The 14,914-nt window shown below is 40.5% G+C and overlaps 1 protein-coding gene across 1 annotated transcript; it reads left to right on the top strand.

Annotated features, from left to right (window-relative positions):
• The first annotated feature begins 414 nt into the window (after positions 1-414).
• Positions 415-5,365, top strand: mepcea (methylphosphate capping enzyme a). Its single transcript, XM_070917922.1, has 4 exons — positions 415-2,263; positions 4,806-5,024; positions 5,112-5,235; positions 5,331-5,365. Exons 1-4 carry the CDS (start codon positions 464-466, stop codon positions 5,363-5,365), a joined length of 2,178 nt encoding a protein of 725 aa, XP_070774023.1. The 5' UTR covers positions 415-463.
• The last annotated feature ends 9,549 nt before the right edge of the window (positions 5,366-14,914 follow it).

Below are 14,914 nucleotides of genomic sequence, written 5' to 3'. Positions count from 1 at the left end.
GATAGATCCCTTATCTGATAACAGTCCTAGAGACCTAGAGACTTAAAACGGAGACTTCTAGTATTATTGTAACACAATGTTAGGGAATGACAGTGGGAAGTAAAGGGTTATCTGGCACATCCTCCTCTGTAAATACAAAGTGATTGACCACGACGTGAACTTCAACTGACCCTCATTTTTATTTGGATGAGTATTAACCTGATTCAGATTTTGTTTAGGTGCAGGTCCCTGGACATAAGTTTGAGAATCCCAGAATTATAACCTTGTAGTTGTGTTGGTCTGAGTGACTTTACTTACTGCAGTTTACAGTGAGTGATTCCAGCAATAGGGAGGCATTGTTCACCCTACTTAAAAGGATTTACACTATTCTGAGTTCAAAGGTTTTAATTTGACAGATGTTTTCTTTGACTTTCAGATCCAGAAAAAAATTCCATGTCTGCATCAGCATCAGAAACCAAAAGAGATGTCTGTTGATGAGGATACTGTAAAAACTGGCAGTCCACATGCAAGCTCAACGTCATCTCTGCAGCTCTCAGAATGTACCGGAGGTTACAGCAATATATCTGTAATGGTGGAGGGTACTGCAGCCACCCCTGATTTTGCAGCTGCTTGTCCTGTCCCAGGCACTGCAGCCTCGCCGAAACACGCTAGCACGACTGACACGCTTACCCAATCAGACGATGCTGAACAGAGAGCCAGAGGGAACGAGAATAACATCAGTCGCAGGAGCAGCTTTCATCATTCCAAACAACAGCAACAAACAAAACTAACAAAGCGCCGCAACACAGCAAACTCTAGTTTCAAGCATCCGACATCTGGGAAGAGAAGACGAAGGGCCAACTCTGAGAGTGACTCCGTCCTACCTACCAACTTCCTCCTGGGTGGGAACATTTTTGACCCACTCAATCTCAACAGCCTGCTGGATGAGGAGGTCAACAAGGCCCTTAATGCAGAGACGCCCAAATCCTCCCCGCTGCCAGCGAAGAGTCGAGACCCTGTGGAGATCCTCATCCCCAGAGACATCACAGATCCGCTGAACCTGAACAGCGGGATAGCAGGCAGCAGCTTTTTGGTGTCCCCCTACAAGAGTGGTGGCAGGAAGAGACACCGCAACAGACACCACGGAGGAGGTGGTGGTGGAGGTGGAGGTGGTGGTGGTGGAATTTCAACCACACAGATCAACCTCTCTGAATCGGGAAAAAGTGAGGTTAAAACTGGCACCTCCACACCACTTCCAGGTATGTTAGCTTCAAGATCTGCACTAGATGTCTCCAAAGAGTCCAACAGTTTCTCCAGTGTCACAGGGGATTCCCATGAGCACTCAGCTGACAACTCAGCCAGCTGCAAGGAGGAGATTGCATCTGTATCTATGGAGGATTCCACCTCCTCCATATCAGGGGGACCAAACCAGCACACAAGCAGACGCAAGCGTAGGCGCAACTCTGGCAAAATGGAGCCCCCTGTGACTCATTCTACGCCAATTGGAAAGTCAGTATCTGGAGACAGGAGTTGTGGTACAGGGGGACACAGAGGTTCTCAGTCCTTCCACACACCAAGGAGTGGTCCCAAAACAGGGTCAGGAGGTCGCCAGCACCAGCAGCCCCACAACCAGGCGAAGGAGCAACAGAAGAAGTTCCAGTATGGTAACTACAACAAGTATTATGGCTACCGCAACCCAGGAGCAAGTGAAGACCCACGTGTACGCGTGCTTCGTCCAGAATGGTTTGAAGGTAAAGACGTTCTGGATTTAGGATGCAACTCAGGCCACCTAACACTCTATATTGCCAAAATGCTAAGACCTGCACGCATATTGGGCCTGGATATTGACAGTGGTCTGGTACATGCAGCCCGTAAGAACATCAGACATTATCTGTCTGAACTGCAGACCCAAGAGGCCAGACGTGCAATGCAGAGCACTAAACAGGACAAGAGGAATGGAAATGAGAGTCACACAGACAAGAAGCACAATGAAGCCGAGAACAGAGATGAAAATGGGAAACCAGTGAAAGGAGAAAGTGGCCCTACAGAGGCTGTAAATGACAATGACTCCCGTCACACAGATGAGGCAGGGACCCAGAGGCAGGACAGCAAAACCAAGGAAATGGAGCAGGAAGATTGTGATTCACCCCCTGCTGATCACTCTGTAAGCTGCTCTTTTCCTGTGTCCCTACGGATCTCCAGGGGGCCCATTGCTGCACCACCACTGACGGAAACATCCACCACACGGCCCGGAGAGTTCCCCTCAAATGTGTCCTTCATCAAGGTAAGATGGCATTCTCTGTGTGAACATTTGGTGGTAGCATGTATGAGGTTGCCATGTTATTGCATCTTGGGAGCTTAGCTAAAGATCAAAACAAAATCAGTAATTCACAATTAGGCAGTGTCTGTGTTAAGCCTGCATCTTTTTAAGGCTGATGTAAAGAAACTAGCCCATATCCAATGTAAAACACTTTCAAATGCATCCAAAAACAGCTATTAGAAGAGAGGCTGCATGTTACAGGAAACACTCTGAGATCTGACTGACTTCAAAGGACCTGATATAAATTGTGCACCCACTTATTCTCCCTGGAACCTGATAATAATTGTCTTGCCTCTAAATTAGGCATAGCATTGTAGCAGCGCAGTCTATTCCGTTATTGCATGCAGGTTACATCATGAAGCTTATCTGGACAATACACATATGGTATTAACTCACCAGGAAAATGAATGGCATGCAAAGTTAGTATAAATTGGTATTAAAATTGAGTCTTAGTTTTCATATTTACAATAATGAATGGTGAATAGATCAAACATGTACAGCACAGCAAATGTTGGGAAGTTTAAGATACATTTGGGAATCATTTGAGACCTTGACAAAATGGCAAATTTCAGTGCAATTGTTGAAAGCATGTGCACCAGTTTCATTTTCTGAGGAATTACCACTAGTTTGTCCACCCTTACGTGTGTTGTTCACCTCATTGTGTGTGTTTCCAACCAGAGGCTCACTTCTCTCTGAAGCTGCCAATGATGTTGGGAACTGAAAGATGTAAGCAGCAAAGAGGAAGCAGTCTGTCCTTTTCACCAGATTGATGTTGTGATGTGGCTGGAAGGGTTTCTAAGGGAATCGGCCTGTCACATGCCACCCTTGGTTGAGAATTTGGCAAATATTAAGACAGCTTTCTCTTATAAATATAAAGGTTTCTCATTAAGGCTTTTATTATTATAATTTTATAGATAAAATCGAACTTTCTTCTTCACTGACTTTGTGCCTTACAGGCTTTGTGTAGGCAGCTATGTGAATTGGTTAGATGCAGAAACCATAGTGTTTCTGAATGAAATCGATAACTGCCTCCTCCCTGCTATGAGCATTAGAGATAATGGCAGTGCAGCACAGAGCTTATCCTGTAAATGAGTGGAAAGCCTCAAGTTGAGCGCCTGAGCCCTCTCAGCCCCCTCAGCCTTCACAGTACAAGATGGATTGGAGGGAGAAATGTCATGCAACCCATTATTTGTTTGGCAAACCCACCCTGGTATCAAGTTATTATGTGGAAAGTTGTAGGAAAGCATATTTGATTTCATATAGCAGGTGTTGTTTTACTCCTTATTGCTAAATTCTCATTAGTTCCCACATTATTAAATTACCATATACAGTTTCAGTGAGTAGGAGGACAATCTTGACCCTTTTATAACCTTTCTTGGATGTCTGATAGACTAAACACCAGCTAGTAACACCTGTGCTTTTCCTGATGCGACATTTCAAAATGTCTACTGTGAAAAAGGTGTGTTCTGATAACCAAGTTACCCAAACTTTCTTCTCGGTTGTCTTCCGTTTGAAGCGTGATCTGGACTAAGAAACACTCTCCTTCTGTTTCTTCTCTGATCTTCTGTCCGCTGTTCTGCTTTTTCTCATCCAGCCTCAAACATGTATATCCGTCCATGCTTGGCTCTTACTGCTGTATCTGGCAGTTATTTTATAATTAGGAATATCTGTGTACTGTAACTTCGGGTACTATGACCCTTCGCTGTCTCTATTCTTTACAGTCAGTTGCTTGTAATGTTGGCGATCATGTGATCAACCTTTGCTGCTGTTACACTCATCCACTCAATGTTATGACTGAAAGTAAGAACAATTCTCAGTATTGATTAATCAGTATAGGAATTGATTTGATTAATGATTTCTTTTCTATAAAATGTCAGAAACTAATGACAAATGCCCATCTCAAGTTCCCAAAGACTCAGATGACATACTCAGGTTGCTTATTTTCTTTGAACAACAGTGATTTCATTTACACTGGTGCAAAACAGAGAAAAGTGGGAGCTGGCTAAAGTTTGGTATTTCTACTTGGGAAATGACTTAAAATGACAATGATCATGATCTGGACATCTCTACACACAAAGCATTCATATTGAGCTCTCACCATTTGTAAGTCAAATGGTGAGAGCTCAATATGAGCAGCAGTAAAATTTGGTGGGTATTCCTCCTCGATAGCTCCTGTGTGTGTGTTGCCTTGCCACCAGCTTGTACTGTTTTTTGTTTAATATTTAGAAGAGCCAAACAGACAACGTCACACAAAAAGTATTTGTTTTAATATATAATTTATAGGATGCATTTTAAAACCTCTTAGTGTTATGGACTTCACTTTTTATTGTTTTAATGCATCCTCTGTCCAGCACCTAAAAACAATCCTTCCCTTTGCACTTCACCAGCAATAGGGTTTCTCATTCTGACCTGAAACTTGCCTGCCACAAGTGATGATGTGTAGATGAGTGGGTAGTTGGTCCTGTCAAGGCCACGTTTTTCTCACCGCACCACTTCTCTCCTTCAGGCAAATTATGTACTGGACAACGATAATCTTCTTTTGACTCAGCGGCCAGAGTACGACGTGGTCATGTGCCTGAGCGTTACCAAATGGGTTCACCTGAACTGGGGAGACAGTGGCCTCAAGCGGCTCTTCAAGAGAGTCTACAGACATCTCCGTCCTGGAGGCATGTTCATCCTGGAGCCACAGCCCTGGGAGTCGTATGTGAGGAGGAAGAAGCTGACGGTAAAAAACTGAGATGACAGGATTTTAAAGCTTGGTTTGATTGGCTGAAATATATAAGAAACATCTATTTTCCCTCTCACTTGACAGGATAATATTAGCAGGAATTATCACAGCATACGCCTCAAACCTGACCAGTTTTCATCATACCTTACAACCGAGGTGGGCTTCACCAGTTTTGAGCACCTTGGGGCCCCCAAGTGTTCAATAAGAGGTAATTCACTAATTTGTCAGAACAAATTCATGCATTACATGTTATTCACCACTGTAGCTTGATGTCATGTTCAACTTTTCTTTCCACCACAACAGGTTTTCAGAGGCCAATCTACTTATTTCACAAATGACCGCTCCTGCCTTGAAAATCATTGAATGTGAGTAGCCTAAACCCTCACCAGCCAGCTGCCCTGGACTGCAAGGAATCATCTGAATCCTTCACAGTTACTCCAGCTACTCAGACGCTGAAGATGAAATTCAGAAAGGAGAATAGGACCAAAAGTGGAATTAATTTTGTAAAGATGGGATCTGTAGAGAAGAGGCACCTCTCAGAATCCTCTGTGACTGAAGTATGATGTGAACTCAGATAGGACTTCATGATGTATAACCTGGAGCCAAACATCACAGTTTGGCCTGACTGTGGAAGAGGTGCACATCTGATCATTTCCTTGGACTATCTTAGTGCTAATGATGCCTCAGTTTGATGCACGGCCATAAAATGCGTTTGAATATCTTTGGCCATATATCTTTACTTTCATAACTTTGTGCCACCACATCACCATACATTATACATATTAGGGTTGAGCGATGGGGCAGACTTTTCCAATTGGCACTGCATCACTTTAACTGCTGATTGATGGTGTATTCACCACATTAGCTCCATGTGACCAACTGTGTGTTGCATCTGCAAACCTGCAGTATACCACTGGATTACAAAGCCATTAAACAGATCATACTGACATGATGTCTCTTGAAAAGCCACACTGGAGTGCAGGTAATGTGTTTTATGCTTTTAGGACACTGTGCAGGCTTTCGGTGGATGAAGCCCCATATTGCCGGCTCCATTGTGCTCTTAGTTGTTAAATATTTGCATCATGTTTGAAGCCTTGAATCCTGTTGCGGCAGACATTTAATGCACATATTGTGGTGAATTGAAAATAGCCAAATAAATTCCATCATCCATAGATTCAGTCTATTGCTAACAGGTATTTGTCCCATCTCCCAACCCTAATATGTAGTTAGTTTTGTCATTACTTCCAAAATAGGCCTAAGAGCTGAATGAGCTTTAATCTGTAACAGAGCTGTGAAAATGTCTAATTCCACATTTTGAAATGGGCAACATGGAAATCTCCTAAATTGCACAAACCTAAGACCTTATGAAGTAAAGTTGCATGTCTAAGTGATACAGACGATGAAACGTGGTCGCACAACAGCCAAAACAACGAGCATCCAGTGAAATAGTGAATGATTACCCAGTGCGCAGCCAAGATGTTTTCAAAGTATTGTCTCTTTTTGTCTCAATTTGATTCTGTCAATATAACCTACTACCACTGGGAGGTACTGAGTGTGGTATCTCAAACCTGACATCAGCTAAAATGTTAAAAGTTGGACATTTTACTTGGGAGTTTGAATCATTTAGGAAGCAACAAATCACTTCATCAGTTCTTAAAGCCTTTTTGATGCTCTATCCTAATGGTAGGGGGCGCATTTGAGCTGTGATGACACCCATTGGCTCAGCTCAAAATATTTCAGCCATGAGGACTATTTTGCAAGGTAGATCTGTGAGCATGCAGTGATCTATTTTTTTTCTAATGACAGTTAAGCCATAGCCATACCTTATATGTTGTTTACAATGTCCTTCATGAGGTGCTGACTGAGAGTATAATTGAGTATAAAATTGATGGCAGAGGCCTGTTATTAGAGGGTCCAACACATGCATTGTTTTGTGTGGTCTGATCATCACAACTGGACAAGCATTAATTCAAACAGCATCTGAATCACTTGCGATGCTTTTCTAGCTCCAGAGTTAGACTCAGCTTCTGTAAGGCTGAACAAAAATTTACATTTGTAAGAAATGGATTGTTACTAAAAAGACTGAAATATATCCATATGACTTTTTACCAAATTTAAATATAAATATTCTGTTTGTATTGATGCGCTGCCAAACTATTTTATGGGTCTTTTGCTGTTGAATTTGACAAAATATGCCATCATCATCTTAGTCTTTGGCCTAATGAGGACAGATTGTATCTATTGGTGTGCACTGAGCACCGCTCATCTCCAACCTTTCATTCTGAAAGTGGCTGGAACAGAAAACCTTCCTTTTTCAATTACAGCATTTGGCATACTATGGTAGGAGATGATGGAGATGGATGATGTATGTTTCTATTTTAGTAAGTGATCAATGTAAATAAGTTTGCAAATTTTGTTTCACTGTTGTCAATATTAAGTTCATAACTGCTTTTGTCATTTTCCAGTGGTTTTTTTTTTCGTTTTCAAATGTTTGCTGCCAAGTTGTGAGTGAGTAACAGGTCAGAGTTTTTGTCCTAAAACGGATCGCTAATCCAGCTCTGTAAAAACAAATGAATGTGTACATTGCAAAGTTCTGATGTGTTTGCTTTGTTCTGTCCTGGCAAGCACATGGATTGTTAGATTGGCTCTTTATTTTTTTATAAACTGTTTGAAAGGAGTGTTGTTGTCAATGCACTCTCATTTCACTTCATTTGAGATATTATAGACATTTTGAAATTCTACAAAATAGAAAAAAAAAATCTTTTTCCATCAATTTTTTTATAACAAGTTGTGGAACACTGGTTAACCTATAAAATGAAGCTTCAGGTTACATTTTGAATTGAAAGTGAATTGGCCTCAACCTCAGTTGGCCCATCAGACACAGGGCACCAAATCACACCTTTCTCCTAAGCTCAGACAATCGGATTCTCAGGCTTAGATCAGCCCACTGCTGTAATTTCAAGGGCATTTTGCTTTTCCTTCTTGCAGGTCACATAATGAGCATTTTATTTGAGAAACTAACTGTTTGAAGCTAATTTGTGCTTTGCCACCAATGTTAAAGATTGCACCTTACTGTCTTAGCAGCGGCATCTTACAGATTTTAACCCAGTAGACTTGTAAGTCCAGGTATCCAAGCTAAAGCATGTCTTTGCTGGAGGTGTGAAATTGCATGTTGTCATACAGTGCTGTATAAACCTTTTCTACTCCCCTTGAGTTTTTGCACAAAGTTATTACTAATTTGCGATGCTCAGATCTCATATTCATGTTATACTTGTGTACAATACAATTTTGTGCAATATTTGCTCTTCAGATTTGTAATTCGGCCCTTATTAGCCATTAAAAATCGATACCATTTCATTGGAATTAGTAGTTAGTTAATAGTTTTGAATGTGAAAGCTTTAGGGTCCAGGTGTTCATGTTGCAAAGAAAACAAAAAGTAAATATGACGAGATAAATTGCAGTGAAAGCACACCCTGTTGTGTTTTTAAATGTTTTATTTATTGTTTTGTTTTGTATTGGCTTGAAGACTTGGGAACCATTCTAAGAAAGTATTTGATTATCTGGCTTTTTGCTGAGAGAAAGAGCTGTTCTAGGTTTTACTTAACAATAATATACAAATAATCTTTGTGCAACAGACCTGTGGAAACCACAGAAAGTAAACTTCACATTCAACTCTATGTTCACATTTTCTACATGTTAACTCATCCTGTACACGAGTCAATTTCAATGGTAACTAATGTGAAGAACCTGTAGCTACAACCCAAAAGAGTTGAGCAGCATTAGCAATGAAATGTGGATCAAACATTTGTCAGAAATACAATAAAGCCCTGAACAACGGTCGTACTAAACTGTGCGTACCTGATGCTAATTTATTAGAAGATCAAAGTACATAACATTGTTTTAAAAGTGTTGTGAAATAGCTAAAACTCGATGTCTTAAAATAATGTAGCACAACAGACGCTCAAACTCAAGGGGTGTATGGTTTTTGATGGCACTAAAATTCACTTCTCCCAAGTTGAATTTGCACTGATATGACTCGAGGGTGGAAAACCTAGTTTAGTACATTTTTGCAATTAAAGTTGATGTTTTACATGTACCTTAACTTTCCTAGAATCAGTTTTCTGGAAAAACTGTGCGCCCTCTGTCAAGGAAGCTTTTAATTTTCATGCCTCTGAACAACAAGATATACTGTATCTGAATGTTTCTCTGTGTTTAACATTTTAATTGATTAAAAGTGGTTCCAGATTTGGTGGTTCAGTATTTGCTTATACGGCACCTCATATGGATTTTTGGGTGGAAGTAGGTACAGACATTAAGGTCTGGATGTATTGTATAATGTATTTTTGTGTTCGAAAACCAATTATACAGATCTATTGTGTGGTTTTGTTAGGCTGGTATTATATTACTCATACCAGCTTTTTCACATCTTGCTCCCTTTGACATATCCTGTCTTCAAAAGCTGCTCTGACAAGCAACAAGTAGTGAGCAATGGTTGTGGACTGCCCGTCGGTGTTCTTATTAAGGTGATCATCACAGCATCTGTAAAGAGGCTGGTAACCTTGAAGAAAGTGGTGAGTTAAAAGTAAATCCATCCCCTTCATCTGGAAACAGGTCGAGGTTGATTGTGTCACCGGGAGAGGTGTGTGGGATGTGTAGCCCTGCGATCTGTTACTGTATGTTTTGTAGCTGCTGCTGTAAAAAAACGAAGCAGTTTATGTCACTCTATAAAAGTCTGCATGATCATTAAAGACCTACAGTCCAAAGTTTGGTTGGAACAGGTTGTGGACTCAAAGGACAAAACCTGTTGTGTACAATGGCCATCAGTCTAGATTCATTCATCTTTTTTTATATACCTTTCTAAATGTGGTTGTTACAAATACTCCATTTAAAATGTATTGTGGTTTAGCTGAGCGTGTCTGCACTTAATCTTTATTGATTTACAGAAATATCTCATGTACATAAATTCAGACCCTATGCTGTTACAGTATTCTCCACATTGACCTTAGAGACATACTGTTTCATCTAATATTTCTCCTCAAATTGACTGTCCTTCAGCTAATTCACTTCAGACAACATGATTTACAAATGTCAGAGCAAAATACCAAACCATGAAGTCTAAAGGAAACAAGCCCAGACAGAAACATACTCGAGGAAGGGTGTAGAAACATTTACACTGAGGTGACAAAAGACTCAAAGGTCCACTCTAACAGAGCTTCAAAGATCCTCCGCAGGAGATCTTGTTAGAAGGACAACTATCAGGCATTTATGGCAGTAAAAGTGAAAAGCTGATGACATTCTACCTCGAGCTTGTATAATGGCACTTAATGGACCCTGAGAGCATGAGGAAAATCATTCTCTGGTTTGATTACACCGAAGCTCAACTCTAGCCTGAATGTCAAGCACTACTTCAAATGAAATCCAGGCACTGCTCACCACCTGGATAACACCATCACTCTGGTGGATTGTTGGTTAAGACCTAGGGAATTGAGCTAAAGGTCCTTTTAAGAAAATGTTATCTAGGGTGGTCTGGATTTGTACACTTTTGTTTTTGTTTGTTTTTATAGATGGAACAGGAAGTTATAAATGTTCTATGGTCAGGCTGTAAACTTACACAGTACCATCTATTGAGGTGGAGTCCATTTAATTTTGTTCACTTACAATCATAATAACATTTTTTTTTAAATCAAATGTTTGCCTTGGAAATGACTCTCAACACCAGAGCAAAAGATACACTCAAAATTGATTCGTACATGAAAGGTTTATATGGGTAAATGCTCATATAGTAAACGTATATATAATGGAGACAAGTCAAATATCATCTTGAATTGTTCTTGATGCTTTTACACATTTGTTGATGATGCCATGTGTTTAATGATTACTGGCACCAATGACGTTTGGGCCTACAGTTCAGTATTATGAGATTAACATTCGATTTGCCAAAACATCTTCACAGTTACTTCACAGTAAAGACACCATTGGAATATGCATTGTTAAAGTCAAGGGTCGGCTCTGTGATTTCCTCTCTAATGAATCATTTCTCATTAAAGTTTACATTTTATTTTGATAAGTCACTCAGACTTGAGGAATTACATGGGATCACGGCTAACCAGGACTCATATTACTAAGACTCTTACATGGGCTTCAGTGTTAACTATGTCTATGTGATTAGTTTGTTTCTATTTTTAGAAAGCACCCGGAGCATCTTCAAATCCTAATTTCTCTACAGTAATGCAGGTATACACTGAAAATATATCCATCCTGTAATACCTTTCTGTTCAGCCTCACGTAAACAGGTTTGTGGGGGGGTTACCCCTTTGTAGTTTGGTCACGCTGCGCTGTCTGAATAGTACAAAGATTCAACCCAGATGACAATGCACGGCACAATACAGTGGCTCATGTTTACAAATAGCATCCATGCCTTTAACTCCTGCGAGCCCAGGCCAGTCATCAACCATCTTCAGGTCCTGGCTCAGTTAACTCTGGTACCACATTCAGTAACCAGATGGGTAATAAAATGTTTGAATCATATAGTTAGTTGGTTACTGAATGTCAGTATTTTATCATTTACTATGGCAGGCGCTTTGTTGTCCAGTATTGGTGTTGCCTCAAACTGAGGTGAGTATATTTGTTTTCAGCTGACAGTCACGTTGCTCCCTGAAAGAAAAAGAAAAACACAAAGTTCACCTACAAAGATATTTGACCTTACAGTCCCAGACAGGCAGACAATACGACGATGAATTTGTTTTGCAGTGGTCACTGGTGGATCGTGACGTTGTCCGTCTGTTCCAGACAATGTTGACCAGACAGACAGAATGGTGAGATAACATAAACACAGACAAGAGACATAACAGTTCATTCACAAAAGCTCTATTCCATCACAGCTATTTGGGTCAGTCACTTGACCATTATTGTCTCATGTCAGTGCAGCGCTGAGCGAAAGCATGCCAGACTCAACTCAGACTGCTTTCCATGCTGTTATTTCCCTAAGGTCAAGCCAAGTGGGTAATGGGCTGCACATAGAGGCGTTAACACTATATTTAGATGTTTTGCAGATGTAAAGTGAAAGAATTACTTTGCATTACGTTTGGGACAGTATATTATATTAAAGCTGATAGTGATGATGATCTTAACTGAACAGCAACAAACCAAACACCAGTACATTTATTTTCATGCATTTATTGGCACCACAGCATTTCAGGGAGTAGAACTAACTGTTCACAAGGGATTTATTATGAAACACTATTAAATGTGAGATATGGGATCAGTCACACAAAACTTCAGGCGACAATAACAGATCAATGAGCAACAGGGTTGCAGCTGCACTCCTAATAGCTGTAAAGGTCTGTCTATATAAAGTCCACTTCAAAAGCATTCATTGTCAGATCCCATAGCATGCTAGAAGTCCAGGAGAGGTTGGTTGAGAGTAAAGTTGTCAAAATGTTTTATCCAGCATCAGTTAGGATCCCAGCTACCTGTACTGAAGATGTCAGCCCTCACGCTGTGACATCTCAGGCGTCATCAGACGACAGGTGCTAAGACCGCGTAGCACAGCACCTGAAAATGAGCGCAGCACAACTTCAGTTAATCTTACAATTAATTAGCGATCATTTCTCTGTATCTTCTTTAGAATGTGCTTTTGTTCTGTTAATCTTAATAAAGGTACAAATATTACAAAGTATGCACAGTTCTACTTTATCATCTCAGCAGGTCTACCTGTATCGTCGAGGGCAACCGTGATGACCAACGATGTACTCCTGAGCATAGCAGAACCGTCTGCAGAGTCCTCTATACCCACATGTCCAGTACTGCATTTCTGGATCATTGCCTGTAGATAATTATAAAAGAATCCCAAATATGTCCCCATGTTCCTCACGAATATTGACTTCACTTGTTGACCAATTCACAACTGTGATTACGATAAATCCTTTCATCTTTAAAAGAAGTTAACAAAATGTAAATTGTCAAGTTGTGATTTCATCATTTGCTTTCTCCTCAGAGCCACACAAACAGGCCTAGTATGAGTACAGTGTAGTTTGAGCATATGCCATATCATGATTTGCTTGATTTGATCTCACACAGTAAGAAAATGGGTGTATCCATTGCTTACCCTCCCCGACTGCGAGCATCAGGAGAAGCACAAGGAGAACCAAGCTCAGTCCCTTCATGTTTGGGTACCAATAAGCTTTCAGACACTGTTGTGGACAGGCTGATGCTGCATTTATACAGCATTTCAACCACGGGGGAGGAGTCCGTCGTGCTCTGTCCAAATCACAATAACAAAGTATCGCTGAATGACGGCAGTCTGAGGGCTGAAGGTCAGGACGTTCAGCTTACTCAGCTTAGTCAACAGCTGCAGCTTCTTGAGAATCTGAGATTGCTTTTAGGCATTTTACAAGAAATTATTCTAGCTGCTCTGTGATTTAGCGATACTGTAAATTATCTGTACTGTTCACCAACACAGACATCTAGATGAAAAAGGGACAGTTCTTTGGTATTGTACTTACATACACCCCCATGTCTGGACAGAGGAGTAAATAGACCACAAAGGACTCCTTCACAACAACAAGCCCTTCAAAAGTTATAATTACAGGCAAAGTACTAACTAATCTGTTTGTTTTAGACACAGTAAGCAGTACTATTCTGTCTGTCCTGCTGTGTTTTTAATGGGCTGCCCTCTGTTCGACCACTGCTCTGCCCACATCTGAATATGGCAGTAGTTCATGTGTTATTGCTGATGCTGTGAAACTACAATCAAACTGCACAAAACATGCTGCTCCAGTGACACAGGGGAGGATTGTTAACAAAACAATAACAGCACAAGGCATAGACACAGAGACATGTACTTGTATAGCATGCCCCCTAGTGCTAATGTAAAGACGTTTGTTTGCTTGTTTATGCTCTCTCATACACACATATGCATAGATAAACCACCTTAAAGGAACAAATCATGGTCCGACCTGTGATTAATTTTGCCATCATGAGCAGCCTAGCAGCATTACGATATTCAGCATCAGGATAAAGCACAGGGCAGTTAGCCACTTGCCAAATTTAACAGTACCTGAAGATCACATTCTGACACGTTTCAGAATGTGATTTATCTCAACTATCTAATCAAATAAAAAAAACATTTTTGTGTTTAAAAAGTTACTGCATTGGTGATATTTGTGTAATACAATTATGTTGTATTCAGAATCAGCTTATTGGCCAAGTATGTGTACACATTCAAGGGATTTTATCAGGTTTTAAGTTGCTCCCAGTGTACTTACACACAGTTAAAAGAACAATTTACAGGTAGAAATAGACAGCTAAAATTAAGCATTAAGTAAAAAATAAACATAGAACTATTATGTTCATACAAATAGGAAATAGGAAATAGATGTATATATATTTTCATAGTTTCATAGAGAAGCTGCTGCCTCCACCAAGGACAGACGCAGACTGCAGCGCATCATCCGCTCTGCAGAGAGGGTGATTGACTGCAACCTCCCATCTCTTCAGGACCTGTACTCCTCCAGGACCCTGAGGAGAGCAGGGAAGATCGCTGCTGACCCCTCCCACCCCGGACACCATCTGTTCGACCCCCTCCCCACATATCTGTTGTCAAAACAATAGCACCTTCAGACCACGGCAAATTCCTTGTAATGTATGTTACTTGGAAATAAACAGTTTCTGATTCTGATTCTGATTCTGATTCTGAAACAATGACCAACAACATACAATGTCTCTATAGCCTACAAGTGTTTCTGTAAATGATAAAAACAAATACAAATAATGCCAGGAATAAATATTGAATGGAAAGACTAGGGACGCCTTCTCCTTTACAAAGTTCCTATATGATTTTATTGTGTAACTTATTTCATTCTACAAAATAGATATTACTGCGTAGT

This window comes from Enoplosus armatus, chromosome 13, assembly GCF_043641665.1.
Source record: "Enoplosus armatus isolate fEnoArm2 chromosome 13, fEnoArm2.hap1, whole genome shotgun sequence".
Lineage (NCBI taxonomy): Eukaryota > Metazoa > Chordata > Actinopteri > Centrarchiformes > Enoplosidae > Enoplosus > Enoplosus armatus.
This window is presented reverse-complemented; position numbering and strand designations above follow the sequence as displayed.

What these genes read in the sequence shown, in the direction of transcription:
- mepcea (XM_070917922.1), top strand. Translation starts at nt 464, where the DNA reads ATGTCTGTTGATGAGGATACTGTAAAAACTGGCAGTCCACATGCAAGC. An exon ending in CAAATGTGTCCTTCATCAAG is followed by an intron (nt 2,264 to 4,805) that starts GTAAGATGGCAT and finishes TCTCTCCTTCAG; the next exon opens with GCAAATTATGTACTGGACAA. An exon ending in CCCCAAGTGTTCAATAAGAG is followed by an intron (nt 5,236 to 5,330) that starts GTAATTCACTAA and finishes CCACCACAACAG; the next exon opens with GTTTTCAGAGGCCAATCTAC.